This window comes from Saccostrea echinata, unplaced genomic scaffold (genome assembly GCF_033153115.1).
Source record: "Saccostrea echinata isolate AGI-Se365-2 ecotype Australia unplaced genomic scaffold, CSIRO_AGI_Sech_v1 ptg000009l, whole genome shotgun sequence".
Lineage (NCBI taxonomy): Eukaryota > Metazoa > Mollusca > Bivalvia > Ostreida > Ostreidae > Saccostrea > Saccostrea echinata.
Genome location: NW_026889758.1, coordinates 20251253 through 20268385, shown reverse-complemented (window position 1 = coordinate 20268385; position 17133 = coordinate 20251253). Strand labels below are relative to the sequence as shown.

The window sequence follows — 17133 nt, the reverse complement described above, 5'->3', positions numbered from 1 at the left end:
CGCTCATTGCACTATGACGTAAGATTTACGTCACTCAACTGATTAGGGTTGGTTTTGCACATTTTTCGACTGGTTAGGGTTAGTCTTGCACCCACCTGAAAGATTAGGGTTAGTCCTTGCATAAGTTTTCGACTGATTAGGGTTAGTCTCGCATATATCCGAGAGATTAGGGTTAGTCCTCGCACATGGGTTAGTCTAGCATGGTCTAGCATCCGCCTGGGAGATTTGGGTTAGTCCTCGCATACCATCCGAGAGATTAGGGTTAGTGTCTTGTTCTTTTAGATTAATTAAGAAATTCAGTTGCATCTGTATTTTTGCAAGATCTTAATTCAGCTTCAACGACATCTCGTTGGTTTGTTTACATGAAAAAAATGGCTAAGTACGAAAGAAACGGCACTAAGCATGCGCCGCACGCGCTTCGTTCACAATTATTTTTTGTCTCCTTTTCACTGAATAAACAACATTTATTACTTTTTTTTTCAGAAAACGAGGTTAAAAACTTCGTTTATAAACGAAGTTTTAAACTAAACTTTTAACCGTAGAATTCGAATGTGGGGTCAAAAAGGCTTAAAACCTCATATTTTTTATTTTTTTCGATCGCTCACGCGATCTCATATATATTGAAGTCGCCTACGGCGACACTAAATTTTAGCGCGTTTTTCTGGGGACCGGTAAAGTAAAGTCGTTCCCAAAGCTGTACCGGTTCTTCATTTTGTTTTTGAAATTATTATATATATATATATATATATATATATATATATATATATATTACACTATTTCATACGTAATATTTATGAGAGAATATTTTATACGTATCAGAATTGATTAGTCTTAAATCCAGGTTGGTAATTGAGATGTATGCTTGAGAAATAGCGATAATAATGAAGAAATATTGCATGATTTTATATTTTCCCAAGTATTCGATTATTGATTTCAGTATCCGACACTCGGACCTTTCGACGAGTAATCGAGTAACCGGTTACTCGTTGACAACCTGTTGTGTATGTGTGTTTGTATGTGTGGGGGGGGGGGGGGGGGCACGTATGGAACAATGGCGATGATGCCAAAGGTTTTATTTTATGCAGCCTTCTCGGAAAAATACAAAGTAACTTACCACGAAAAATAACAAACGTGTTTTCTTATTTTTATTTATTACATCAAGTATGAAGTATTTTAGTACACTGCATGAAGTATTGCAAAGATTGCTATGTTTATAAAGTGCGTAGTATACATACTGAAACGGTTTCTGTATTTATGTAGTCATGAATTACATTGTAAACAACATTTTTTATTATTTTGTTGGATCAAACTTTCTTTTAAAGTATATAGAACCACAACATATTTTACCCATTGTTCAATAAATCATAAAATACCCATTGTTTGTAATGAACGGATCTTTCCTTGTTTCTTAGCTGCCTCTGTATACTTTTGGTAGGAATGTTCTATTTCATCATAATTTTAACGAATTCTGAAAATTAAAAAAAATGGCTATCTTAGATCTGCAATTTACAATAAACCATCAAACGCCAAATCCTCACTCTTCTTGACCGTATGCCTACCTTTATAGTCTACCTTCCCGTCAGAATCTAGATCCGCCGCTGCAATCATTTCATTCACATCCTTGTCTGACATTCTTTCTCCTAAATTCATCATGGCAGTTTTCAATTCTTCCGCGTCAATCTTTCCACTCCCGTCTTTATCAAAAACTTTGAATGCCGCTTGCATTTCATCTTCGACCTCGTTTGGGTCTTTGAATTTACCAGCCATGTATTTCTCGAATTCTGCATAATCTATTTGTCCATTTTCTAAAGTAAACAGAAAATAAACGTCAAAAATTTGATATTCACATTTGTAAATTTCAATCAATTATTTTAATTATAAGAGCTTTGTATTTTATTTATACGTCAGGATTCACATAAACTGTTTTATCCTTTGTATATTTTTTGGTCACCTGAGTCACTCAGATAACCTGTTGCCTTTTTCGTCCGTCGTCGTGTTTTAACATTTGAACATTTTCAGCTTCTTCTGTGGAACTTTTTTTCAATTTCAACATATTTTGGTATATACCATCTATGGGCAAAGGGAAACAAAAATTGTAAATTTCATGGTGTTTTGTAACCTGGGGCCTGGGGGGTGGGACCAAAACGATCAAATTTAATGCAATCTTCAAAAATTTCTTTTTACTTCTGGACATTAAGCAGTCATACTGTTGGCATTATTTTAATAAACACTGAGTCTTCTACCAATATTGTGAAATTCATGGCCTCTGGGTCAGGGGTTCTGGAGTTAGGATGGGGCTCTATTAAACATATAGTGAAAATACTTTTATCTGTTTAATTTAAGAATCCTTTTCTCTCCATCTGTATATTTAGCCAACTGAGTGCTGATTGACTAAAAGAATTATAAAAGAATTTTGAATGTATGATACAAAAAGTGGTTTTATAGTTTTTAATGGTCAGTATACTTTGAAATAATAGATGAATAAAAATGATACAAAACACCTAACATGTGTACATTGCATGTTATTCAAAGATCAAGACTGGTCATTGGTAAGCGGATCCCGCAGGAGTCAACTATATGAATACCTTGTTTAAATTCATGCACAAGTACGTTACATTTGGTAATAGCTAGCACTAGGACGGATCTACTTTCTTTCTTGTTTCTGATTACCAGACTAACAATTTTGTTGATCCCTGAGGATACTATTTCCCTTGTTTATAGCAATATATCTTCATCTCCTAGTTTATTTTGTGTTATAAATTTCCATTCCATTTATCCTTAATAGCCACAAATTCATACCATAGATTCATATCCTTTGATTTAGATTGTAGTTACTAAGCTCAGCTATTATTAATACCTACAAATTTATATTGTAGATTCACATCTTTTTAAAAGTTTGGAATCAAAGCACAGTGTCACCTACATCAAATCCTTTTCTACTATAGGAAAATATGGAAAACAGGTGAGAATCTGTTAACGTTGAAATTATCGTTAAAATAAATTTATCGACGTCGAAATACAAGGTACAGCAATTTCTGATAAATTACAAAAAAAATAATTAAATAAATAAATGCAGAATATGATATAAGCTAACATGAAGTAGTTTTAAAAGGTAGTTCCGGTGACGTCACTTACTGTTTGTGTCCAGTTCGTCAATCATCGCCTGCACATCTGCGTCAGTAGGGTTCTGCTTCAGTGAATGGAGAACTGCTTTAAGTTCAGCAGAATCTATAAAGCCACTTCCATCCTTGTCAAATAGTTCAAAAGCAGCTTTAATTTCTGAAATGTAGAGATTTTATTTCATCAGTGTTACAGGGAAGCCACAATAAGGGGTCCAACTTTGACATATTTGCAAAATAAGACAAAAATCTTTCAAGTTTCCTTAAAGAACCGAAGGACTACAATTTGTTATTTTGATATATAAATATTCCAAATGAAGTGAAGATTCATTTTTTTTTTTCAAATTTTGCCCCCTGGGCGTAAGGAGGACACAAATAGAACGGGGTGGGGGGTTCAAAGTTATGCAATAGAATAAATCTTCAGAAATCTTCTTAAGAAACAATCAGACCACTGATATACTGGGACCCCATGTAGAGTGAATTCAGACTATTCAAATCATGACTCAGGGGGACAAAGTATACCCTTAAATAGAATTAGATATATTACATTGGAATATATATTGGAATTTCTTTTTAAAAAATCTTCCCAAGAAAAGCAGGGCTATAATTAGTCACATTGATTAAGAAGCATCTGCAGGTGGTAAAGATTCAGATTTGTTCATCGTCCCTGGGGCTTGGGTAGGGTCACAAAAGGAGTGTCAATTTTTTTTTTATATGTATTCCTAGAAAAGTCATCTGAAATTAGGGGTACTGTGAGCAGGGAGCTCACAAAATGACCCCCTCTCCCATATGAGTATAATGGCAAAGTCCATTTTTTGCTGTGGGAAAGCCCAAATATCTGTCCAATCAAAATATAAAGTAGGAGGTACACAATGGTTACTATGTAATAAAGATTATGTGAAAGTATCATTAAATTTTATCCATTGGTATAGGAGGAGTAATGGGTACCCCTGATATTTTAGAAAGAAAGGCAGTGTCCATTTTTTTGCTATTGGAAACTCGAAATATGTGTCCAATCAAAAAGCAAATTAAGAGGTGCACAATGGCATTATGTAATAAAGATTCTATAAAAGTACCATTAAGTTTTAATCATCATTAATTAATCAATCGGATGAGAAGTCTCCAAGATCACTTGCGGACGTTTAGTCCGTTATTATTTCACAATTTCAAAGCCTGGTGACTTAGCCTTTTGACCCATTTTTTAAAATTCATAATCAATAAGGTTTGAATCCTTTCCCCTCAAAAGTTAGAAAGTTACTGCCACAAGATTTTGTAACAGTGAGCTAGACAGTCTTACAATAGTCCAAAACCAACAGGAGGAAACAAAAGGAAAACCTACATATATTCAATATTTGCTGGGGATATGTAAAACATATGTAAGTTATATATGTCTGAATTTTTTGACAAAATTGACAAAGTTTCAAAGTAATGCTCAGCTTACGTTCGAAGCATAATTTGAGGATGTTTCTTAGGTTACAAAATTAATGGTGTACATATACTGAAATATTATATGGATTATGAAGATGTTTTGCCTTGTTCCTCATTTTCTATATTGAACATATCTATCAATTTCACCTCTGTGGTAAGTTCAGAGATTTGTTTCCTATTGTGATATTGTTTTATTAACTTATTACTTAAATAATTTGAAAATTTAATTTCATAAAATATTCAAAACACATTGCCTCTACCATAAACATGTACCGTTTTGCAGATTATACGAAGCTATAAAGAACAATTTAATAAGCTGATTTTTTTTAAATCAGCCATCGAAGAAAAACGTGGATACTAAGTATTACAGAAATACGCGGCAGTTTATGCTTTTGCTATAAATTTTAACGGTTTTGAAAAGTTATCTGCAATAGAGTTAGTTACGTATGCTTTTGTTGCAAGCTGTTCTGACAAAGTGATCTGCAATAGAGTTAGTTACATATTTTTTTTGTTTTGCAAGAGTTCTGACAAAGTGATCTGCAATAGATCTAGGTATTTATGCTTTTGTTGCAAGCGGTTCTGACAAAGTGATCTGCAATAGAGTTAGTTACGTTTGCTTTTGTTGCAAGAGTTCTGACAAAGTGATCTGCAATAGAGTTAGTTACGTGTGCTTTTGTTGCAAGAGTTCTGACGTAGTGATCTGTAATAGATGTAATGTAAATGTAATAAATGCTTTTGTTAGAAACTGTTCTGATTAAGTGATCCCTAAGAGAGTAAGTTACCTACAAAATACTAGTATCGTGTAAAGTATAACTCACCTTGTCTCTGTGAATCCGTAAGATCACCCTGGAATTAGAGGAAAGAGAACACTAGTTTTATTATTCTTTAAGAATGATAGAAAAAGTAGCAAAAACGCATATTGGTTATTACTTCCAAACTTTATAATTCAGTAATTCAGTGTACAATTTATCATCTAATCTTGGGTAACAGGTGTTCCCTGTGTTCATCTCAAAACCATTTAAAGACTCTACTCTCAGTTCGGCGTTAATTAATTTCTGTACGAGTGGGGGGGGGGGGGGGGGGGTGTAAAGTCGTGTGTGTGTATTAATGTGTGCTGTGATTCCTTGTATTTTTATAATGGTTTCGGATACCTGCAATTATAAAATGCTTATCGTCTCAATCATTGTAAATCATGGTAATGTTTAAAAAGAACTCTCAATAGAGTTATTGAATTCCTTTTCAATACGATACCCATTGTTCACAAGCTTGTTCGACGAAAAATTCACATCAATAGAAATTCAGAAAGTATTGAACGTGCAGGTTTAAATGGTTCAAAACAGCAATTATTGGCAACGGCATTGTTTAATTTCATACATGTTAACGTTCAATTGATTTGTGACTTATTAAGTTTCAGAATAAATTCACAGATAAGTCCTTCACAGTTCTTGTTTATCCGTTATTTGTGCAAGTGATCATTAGCTTATATTTTACCCTTGTATATGATCCTCAAAGATTAAATTTGAGCTCCAATACAAACACTTACATTCATATGCTGAACCAATTGAAACTTGCGCAATAATGTCGGTCTCTGTTCAAAGTTTATCACGGTATCTTCATGACAGCATTTAAATTTCTATGAGTTTAAATTACGATGTAATGTTTCTTGTATCAGATTTTTTCCTTCAATTTAACTGCATTTGTTAGCAAGAAACTATAATATCGTACAATGTGCTATTAAAATACCTCAGACTAATCAACTAACGTGCATTGTTGTCGAATTTCATATATGTTCCTGAGGGAAATCAACACAATTTTTTTTCTTGATTTATTTGATATTTAAATGTATGCATTGTTATATTTATTAGTTAATTGGCTTAAAATACAACAAACACTTACCATGTTTAATTTTGACTGTCCTAATAGCCACCAGCGAGTGTTGGATGGACTCGGTATTGTACCAACACAAACAGTGTCGATCGTAACTAAGATGTTCTATCTATACCGACGTCAGTCGATGATCACAATCCATGACATGTCCGAGAGAGAAAAAAAACATTAAAGTTTGTTTTGAAATTATGGGATTTAAATAGACAGCGCTCGAAATATCAACTATTGCTTAAGTTATCTTTTGCTGTATTGATATTGTGAAATATACTTGAAAAGCATTGATCTTAAGTCACAATACGAGTGTATTAGAAAGATTCGTGTGATTAGTATTCGATGTTTGAAGTATTCCTTTTTATTGATTGTTAATTTTAAATTGTTCTTTCTACCTTGTAATAATGAATAAGTTTTCACTTGTTTAATGAAAGTGTTACAGTTACCGCATATTTCAGTGTTTGGTCTCTAATGCATTGTCACCACAACAAATTCAAATAATTTGCAACAGCAGTTCGTGGAATCCATACTCTCTTATTTGTTATTTGGGTCTCCATAAAGAGCTGCTTTATGCTAAGGATTAAGGAAAGTCGAAATAGTTCCTTCAAACTCATTGAACTGAATACGAAAATTATCCATCTTAGCTGGTAATCCGGTAAATTGATTTTTAAGGCAGAAAAAAATCACTAGGAAGATATGGAATGCCTATTTTTGTTGCTATAGTACTGACATTTTGGACAGAAATAATGAATAAATTAAAAGCCATAAATGAACTATATTTTGCTGTTAGAAAAAAAGTATTGATTTCTTTTCTATTAGACATAATTCTAATTAATTTTACATTAAAAGTTTATGATGTCCATATGCGAAGGCGATTAATATATAGGCTAACCCCTTGAGCATTTAGAATTGTTTTTGAAATCTGGAAAATAGTTGAAGATAAACCCCTCTGTGTTTTCCCCATTTTTTGAATCACTTTTCACCTCTAAATGAAATAGGAGAAATTCTGCAATTCATGAAATCGTAATCATTACACTCTACTTGGTTTCAATAACCAATCCTTAGAATGTATTCCATGTAGGTTATCAACTTCGGGTATGATTTCTAACATTAGGAACACATATCTGCATACCACTGTGACAAAGTTGTCAAAGAGATTTAATAAGAGAAGAAATTATACAATGGAAACAAAGCACTTCACCAAAAACATAGGGAAAGCATTGAAGAAATACAAGATGACAGGAATATCAATAAATATACTCAAAAAGTATGAAAGTATCAAAGGAGAGAGTAATGGATTATTTTATGTATCCAAAACAAAGACTGGAATATGACGATTTTGACCATCTTGTTTCAGATCTGAAAGTGTTAACTTTAAAGCTACTAAAAGGTGGAGACAACGAACAGTGCTCAACCTCAGAAATCCTACAAACAATACAAATCTGTGAATAGGGCATAAAACACGGGCCCCCGGAAATTACAGAGGTGGGATCAGGTGCCTAGGAGGAGTAACCATCCCCTGTCGACCGGTCACACCCACCGTGACCCATATGTATTTACCAGGTAGACGGATTAATCCGTAGTCAAGTTAAGTATAAAAACAAAGGCCTTGCATTTTATTTAATTAAAAAATTACTTTACACGAGGTTGTTGAAATCCCTATAACATCAACTTATTTGTCAATAGCCTGTCTCGGTTTAAACTTTTGATCGTACTTAGAGCATGCTCTTGAATATCGAATAAGTTGGGAGACATAAACACCATATGTTAGTGGAATATTATTAAATAAGTAAGGGAAGTTGACGATGGAAAAGATGAAGTAGTCTCGTTTGTCATACAGTTTAGTTGTTCGCCCTTATTGTCTATGGCCAGTAAAACATTCCAAATATGAAACAGACATGGTACACTGTGGACTCTTTTATTTCGAGTTTACTTGGATACATCGAGTCGACATATTAAATTGGAATTTGCTTTTAAAATCAGTAATTCGAACTGGATATAGATCAACATTGTGAGTTTGTGTTGATGATATCTTTTTTATGTGTGGGATATGCCAAAAAGTCATCATAAAAAAAGGGAAAAAAAACAGAAATATCAGTGACAGCGGAAGCGGGAGCGATTTCAAACAAGTGACAAAACTGAGCAAACTAGAATTTGATTCAAACTCTCCCGATGTGAGCGTAAGTGAAATATTAAATCAAACTAATGTAGTTCTATTTGAATCAAGTGAGCAGCTTAAAAATAGTGTTTTTGAGGATTCATTATCAAAGGATACTAGGAAGAAAGAGCTGCAAAACTCAGATATGGCCCCAGGGTCCTTACCGATTAACACTCCACCCAACATCGACTCTACAATATCTGATAAGCTTGATACTGTTATAAATGCTATTCAAGATTTTAAATCTAACCAAGATTGCATAAAACGTTTGTTTGAATCTCAGCTTGATAAATTGAGAACTGATTTAATAAAAAAAAACGTTGATGAAAAAATACGATGACTTCAGGATGAGCTATTGGTAGACATGAATCAAGAGACGCAGCGTATAGACCAGCTCATGAGAACTGCTTAGTTATTAGAATCTCGGATAAAGGGTGTCGAACAACGCATACAGGCAGTAAACGATAGTGGTACAATTGTGAACTCAGGCGAATCAAATCCATTAGACCGCAACGATATTACAGTTACGGCCAGCGGCATTCCGATTTCTGAAGGCGAGGACCTCTTGCTCAAAGCAAAGGATCTGATTCATGCACTGGGAGAAGAGGTCTCCTCAAATGTACAAGTGATAGCGGCAATGCTGATCCAAAGCAGATTAAATAATCGTCCCGGTCTCATTAAATTTAGCTTCAGAAATAAAGATGAGAAAATACTGGTTCTGCGAAACAAAATGAAACTGAAAGAAACGGACGAGTACAAAACAGTCTTTATTAAAAGTAGCAAATCCCACGTGGAACGTCTCATTGAAATGAATGCACGGACCATATTGAGGAACCTACCGCAAGGTAGATTGTTTAGTGTCGACGCAAACGGTTGTATCAAAACAAAATCAGATCAAGCTACAGAAGTTCTAGAACATGTCGGTGAATGAAAACAGAAAATATTCACAGCTCACAAGACTCGATGATCTATGTCAATGTTTTTGTTGTGATGACAATACTAATACAATCCATTGTAGATATGTGACCGCGTGTTTTTATCAATAAAGATATTATCTAATAAATATACTGCATTGAGTTATTGTTTTAATTTTTGTCCATAATGTATTTCCATACTTTAAATAGTATTAAGTAAGAGCGTTTGTATATATTTATTACACTAAGGCTTTTCCAAAGTGTTTCTCATTAAGTCAAGCATGCTATTCATGCATGGATGAACCCAGGTTTTTGATTGGCTACTCTGGTGAGAAGCTCACTATTGTAGTAATTTTTAGACATTCAAAAAAGATCCCTAGTAGACTAGTGAGCAGTGTATTTTTACTGACTCCAAAAATTCCAAAATAATTTACTGACAATTTGTATACCAGACCTATGGATTTATGGACAATTTATATCTACTAAACGGGTCAGTTTATTAACATTTTAACATTATTAATTATGAGCATGATGTGTGAAAGTTATGGGAATGAGATTTATGTAAAATATTATTTTTTTAATGAGTTTTAAATATATTTTGCCAATAATCAGACTGACTTACTTTGTGATAATTTATTATAGTTATGACTGACTGAGAAAGGGAAGATCAGGTTCATATACCATATATTTGGAAAGATTTGTGTTTAGTGAAGTTTGTGTATATTGTGATGTCTATTTGTGTTGTAAATAGAATTTCATTCGGATACTATGAATGGAAATGTTTATGGTGAAAAGTAAATTATTTTATGATAATGAATTGCGTAATATAATGCTTGAAATGATTGTTTTATGATGATCCTTAAAGTTATGAGGAAAATGAAGTTATTTCCCTTAGCCAGAAAATTCAGTGTTTTATGTGATGTTTGTGTATGTTTGTTTGTCTGTGAATTATTTGTTAAACATTTTATTTACAGAACTACACATGAAATGACCTGTACATATGATGGAATATACAATATATTAATTGAACCTAACTTCCTTCGTTGTTATTAAAATCAACGTTTACAGATACATATTGTATATTTTGAAATCACGTGATGTATGTTATCAGATACAGACAATTTCGTCCTAGGTGACATACAGACCCAAGGGGCCGGTGTTTGTATACTATTGCTTAATTTATACAAATGTTTGTTCATTTTGTTAACTTTAACACATGTCACTATAATAAATAAACACTACTACTACTATTAATGGAAGTAGCTGATGTTAATTGATAAAACGTCATCGATATAATTATCTGAATGTCGAATTGAAGGCCACATTAAGTGTTTTCTTCTACTCATGTATAAGTTTCTAAAATAAATTCTGTTTCATAGGAATAAAAAAAAAACAGTCGGCTAATAAAGGTGCACAATTAGTTCCAGCAGTTTGTTTGAAGACCTTGTCTCCAAAGACTACATAGATGTTGTCGATGAGGAACTCCAGCATCCGTTTACTATCAACTTCAGAGTACTTGTGGTTAGAATCAGACTGATTTTTAACAATTTTGTTGATGACGAATTATGAGATAAGAAAATTTACAAATTAACAATTTTTTAAATTGAAGAACCATTTATCTATGCTAAAAATTAAAGATAGATCTAGATAATTAAGACTAAACTCTGTTTTTAATATATAACATGGAAATGCACCATTTTACCCCTGTGACCATTTTGTACTAAATGATAATATTACTAAAGTGCAGTTAATAAAAATTTCCAAAAAGTAAGTAAAACATCAAGGTCAAGGTCAAAGTTGTTGGTATCGAAAGGAAGGTCTTGTCACAAGGATTACATATGTGAAGTATGAAAGCCCTAGCACCAACCATTCAAAAGTTATGGCCAAGGTTTGAGTTTTTCGAAATTAGGTCAAATTCCTATGTTAAGGTCAAAGCGTCAAAGTGTTTGGTATCCAAAGGGAGGTGATGTCACAAGGATTACATATGTGAAGTATGAAAGCCCTAGCACCAACCATTCAAAAATTATGGCCAAGGTTAAAGTTTTTCAGAAATAGGTGAAACTCCTAGGTCAAGGTCAAAGGGTCAAAGTGGTTGGTATCCAAAGGAAGGTGATGTCACAAGGATTACATATGTTAAATATGAAAGCCCTAGCATCAACCATTCAAAAGTTATGGCCAAGGTTAAAGTTTTTCAAAAGTAGGTCCAACTCCTATGTCAAGGTCAAAGGGTCAAAGTGGTTGGTATCCAAAGGAAGGGCTTGTCACAAGGAATACATATGTGAAGTATGAAAGCCCTAGCTCTAACCATTCAAAAGTTATGGCCAAGGTTAAAGTTTTTCAAAAGTAGGCCAAACTCCTATGTCAAGGTCAAAGGGTCAAAGTGGTTGGTATCCAAAGAAAGGTCTTGTCACAAGGATTACATACGTGAAGTATGAAAGCCCTAGCTCTAAACGTTCAAAAGTTATGGCCAAGGTTAAAGTTTTTCAAAAGTAGGTCAAACACCTAGATCAAGGTCAAAGGGTCAAAGAGGTTGATATCCAGAGGAAGGTCTTGTCACAAGGAATGCACATGTGACGTTTGAAACCCCAAGCACCAACTGTTCAAAAGTTATGGCCAAGGTTAAAGTTTTTCAAAAGTAGGTCAGACTCCAAGGTCAAAAGGTCAAAGTTGTTGGAATCCAAAGGAAGGTCTTGTCACAAAGAATACACATGTGAAGTTTGAAACCCCAAGCACCAACTGTTCAGAAGTTATGGCCAAGGTTAAAGTCTCATAAAATTTTGCAAAAGTGGGTCAAACTCCAAGGTCAAATATGATGGTACCCAAAGAAAGGTCTTGTCACAAGGAACACACATGTGAAGTATGAAAGTCATAGCTCCAACCAATCAAAAGTTATGGGCAAGGTTAAAGTTGACAACAGACAGACAGATAAACAGACAAACAGACAGGACAAAAAGAATATACCCCCGGGATCTTTCGATCCGGGGGCATAAAAAATGAAATCAAAAAGCCTAGTTTTCAATTTATCGTCATGAATGGTTGTATAAAGTTTGGAAATGAGATACGTTTGGATGTTACTGAAGGATGTATTCACTATTACAAAAGAATCGACCTAAAGGAGAGAACAATTTCCCGGAAAAAGTGGCATTTAAAAATCAATCTTTATTTGTTGTTTTCTACCGTATTATTGTCTAAATTTTTCAAATTGTATTTTACAACTAAAATCTATTATTTACAACTTTACAATAAACCTCCAAAGTTGGCCGAAACACAATTTTGTCCGTTAAAGCATTGATTTTTGCATGAATTTTCGCCTAGAAGTCCTTCAGGGCTGGCCTGCCCGTAAATAAAATTGTGATATTTTGATAGGTTGGGATGTAAGGAATAATTTAAAATAGGAGTTTTTTTAGGGATATCCTTGCCCTACGGTAGAAATTCACAAAAAAAACCTACAAAACATTAAGGAAACCTGATTTTGACAATCTGCTTCAAATTTATACCAATCATTCTTATAGTTAGAATAGCTCAATTGATATATGCGCTGACTATTACACTGTGAATACTGTCTTTTTAAAGTTGGGGGTTCGAATCCACCTGGTGCCACACTTTTATAGTTTTAAATTTTTGCCTTTTCAAAGACTATTTTAATTTTTTTATAGGCTTGTTTATTTTCCTTCAATTATCTATCCTTTATGCATTCCCATTCTTGATATAAGAAACACTAGAGAGAGATCAAATCGTAACAATCCAATGTACAGTTGTCAGTCAACAAATCTCAGTATAAGCACACTTTCTCCGAGGACAAGAATAACTCACTCTGTGTTACTCGATACAAGTATTCTCGGCAGCATTGAGCTGCGATGAATTTCAATTGTATATATTCCTTAGAACTCAATCACATTGCTTTGATTCTTTCTGTGCTACTAGTGCTTGTCTGGGTTACATGTAGTACGTTACGTATTGCTTGAATTATTTGAGCTTAATATATTTAGAATAATAAGCATGTACTTTTGTTTTCAGTCAATGTTCTAGGATCTTAAGTTTTGAACAGTAGGGCTAAATATATCAGTAACTGTACTCCCTTGGATTTCATTTAGGCCTCTATAATTTGCACACATTAATGGCATGTTTTTATTATATCCACGGAAATGTGTTGTAAAATAAATAGCTTAGACATAATGAATAGAATTCCACAGTAGACATTACCATTATGTACAATGAGAAGTAAAGAAAAATATCAATTATTACATATGGAGATAGCAAACTCAGAATATCAATGAAAGTGTTCCTCCTACCCCTCCTACCTCTACTCACTGAAACAAAGACTTATGAAAAACAAATTGTTACATGTATTCAGCCTAATGTCATTAATCGGAACGGAAATCGACAAGTTTTTTGTAGAGAAAAAACCAAGCCCGGCCCTATAGGTCAGATCCCTATTTATATCGAAGTGAACATTTTGAAAATTTTTGTGATTTTGAATTTTGAAAAAAAAAAATTTGGAGATTTTGAGAATCCATATTTGATTTACACCACTTCTAGAATATGCTTCAGCACAGTATGCCTGAAGTTTCTCCTTTACAACAGTTAATACTTTTGTGAGGAGTAAAGATAGGGTCTTGGTAGATCATTGCTCGACCCGGCAATGTATCTTTGTTATCCATTATAGGTAGGGTAGATCGAACTCACCTTCCTTGAATCCATTATAGATAGCTGAACATGGTCAATAAGGGGCCCTTAACCTGCTTTGTAATGTATAAAACTGTACCTTAAGATTCAACACTGGTTCAGTCTGTCGTAAATGTCGGAATATACAGTATATATAAGAAATGTCTTTAAAGACACACTATATATCAGAAATGTTTTTGAAGATGTCGAAATATGAATGTCTATAATATATATATATATATATATATATATATATATATATATATATATATATATATATATATATATATATATATATATATATATATATATATATATATATTTAAATGAGAGATCAATGGAAAATTAACTAGATACTGTCTTATTAAGACAGTAATACCCACATAGGTGTTTGCCTCTAAATACACTATCCTTCATATTTGGCTAACCAGGAAAGAAGCCACAATAATTTTACATATATATATATATATATATATATATATATATATATATATATATATATATATATATATATATATAGAAAGCACAAAGAAATTCACTTTTTATAAGGATACCCACTTCCGCCCCAGCCCGGGGTTGAACTCTCGACCTACGGAATCTGTCTCCTAGCAGTACAGGAACAGCGCGCTAGACCGCTCGGCTATCTAGGCAATATATATATAACTATCAAATTGAGAAAAAAAAGTCTGGGTCCAAGGGCCTCTTGTGTAAGTATTTTATATAATAAATTCATTACTTGCAATCTCCAGTCATAAATGTTCAAAAATCCTTAAATTTGTGAATTTTAACCCCACATCCCACTTGTCATCAATACTTATTTAAAAAGATGATTTGGCTACTGCAAAAAAAAAATGTAAGATGATCCCCAACCCAACCCAACCCCCAAACCCCCGATGTTGAAGATTGAAATTCCAAAACCTTATTCCACTACTTCTACGGGACACTCCAGTTATGTTTCAGAATATGAATGAACTACTGCAAAAAATGTTAGAAGTTTTGTGAACCAGGTTTTCGTACAAAAAGTCATTTTTACCCCCAATTACCCCCTCGGGTGAAAATCAATTTTCGAAACCTTATTGCACATCAACAAGACACTCCCAAACATATTTAAAAATTAGGGATGTCAATTTTGTCAATAATTCATATTCGATTATTCAATGAAAGTATTCGAATATATTCGAATATTCGATAAAATAAATAAAATCTGTTTTATTTTTACAAGTGCTTCATCCTACTCTCATGAAAGTTTTAGCGTAGGTATTCTTATATTGGAAGTAAAATTGTATGAAGACTTTTGTAGGTGTACAATAAGGAATTCCATTTGATATTTGTAAGTGTTTGAAATAAATAATTGATTTCAATGTAGAAAAGTATAATTTAACAAATGAAATGCGCATTTATAGTAGCTCTAACTGAGGGACAAGTCGTCTTACCAAAGGCAAGATAGTCGTATACTGTTCAGATTTCAATACGTATCATAAATTACAATTATCTGTCTAATAAGAGATATGATTATAATCTTTGATATAATGTTTTTAAAATATTAAAATGTTTTTATAAACAAAAATCCATATACAATTTTTCCTAGGTAATTAACTAATTTCCCGATAATGAATATAAAATTCAGGATTTTGTACAACCCGAGATAATCAAGTGATTTACACATTTATTCTGAAATTGGGCCCTTTACAATATCAATTATAGACTAATTCTATCACACACTCATTCAATGATCAATTAAATTTGTTTTGATAAGTATACTCTTCACGTCTTTTAGACATTCTAAGAATGTTTTCCCTTTGTTGTCCTCGATTCTAGATCCCATCGTATTTAACTAATAAAAACTATGAAAGTACGTTTTGTATTATACATAAAGCATTATTGTACAACCCTTTAACAACTTACTCAAAGCAAAATAATTTAGTATATCTATAAGAAAGTAATGAAAGAAATCAGACGATCGAAATTGATCGTTAGCAAATTAAACAGTGATAATTCCAGCACTGTTCTAATCAGAATTTATTAATCACAGTACTCCTTTTTTATGAAATCTGAAAAACACCGAATATTCGAATCTTAAATTCATATTCGAATATCAACTCCTCGAATGAATATTCGAATGTTCGCATATTCATTGCCATCCCTATAATAAAAATATTAATGCGCTACTGCAATAAATAAATAAATAAATAAAAAGAAGAAAAAATTCAGGAAGCCAGGTTTTTGTAGGGAAAAAAACGATGTTTTTACCTTGTTTGTCCCTCACGTTTAAAATCAAATTCCCAAACCTTATTGCACATCTACTGGACACTCCAAATTATATTCAAAAAGATGATTAGGCTACTGCAAAAAATGTAAAAGGGGTTAAAGGAGCTAGGTTTTTGTAGAAACCCCCTTTTTTACCCCATTTGGCCCCCAGGGTGAAATTAACATTTTCAAAATCTTTTTGTACATTTTCGAAGCACCGCCAAACATATTCCAAAAGATGAGCTGGCTACTGCTTAAAATGTAAGAGTGGTTTGAGAAAGAAGAAAGTGTGACAGTCGGACGGACGGACCAGAATAACAACAATATACCCGAATTTTCTTTCGAAAGTGCGGGTATAATTAATTTATCACAGTCATATGATATTTATTTTATTTACCTTATATTTAAACAATAAAATGCTTTCTTTGGTTGTTTGTACAGGAATTAATGTTGCAGCTGTTGCAGAAAAAATGCAAAACCCGCGTAAGCGGGTTATGTAATGTTTTTTCTGCAATAGCTGCAACGTTATTTCCCGTACTAACAAAGACATTTTATTTAAAATGAATTTGAATTACCATATCTATATTGGATTCCGAAACTTCATAAAAATCCTTACAACAAAGATACATAGCGGATTCCAATAAATATTCAACCAAGCCTCTTTCTTTACTCCTCACTAAGATATTAACAGTAGTGAAAGAGAAACTTCAACAGTACTGTGCAA

At 33.0% G+C, this 17133-nt stretch overlaps 1 protein-coding gene across 1 annotated transcript; it reads right to left on the bottom strand.

Moving 5' to 3' along the window:
• Positions 1-1183: 1183 nt before the first annotated feature.
• Positions 1184-3283, bottom strand: LOC133182517 (uncharacterized; the record flags this gene model as incomplete). Its single annotated transcript, XM_061317362.1, has 3 exons — positions 1184-1468; positions 1560-1805; positions 3136-3283. Coding segments are annotated over 3 exons (420 nt in total), but the record flags the coding sequence as incomplete, so codon positions are not given.
• Between the last annotated feature and the right edge of the window lie 13850 nt (positions 3284-17133).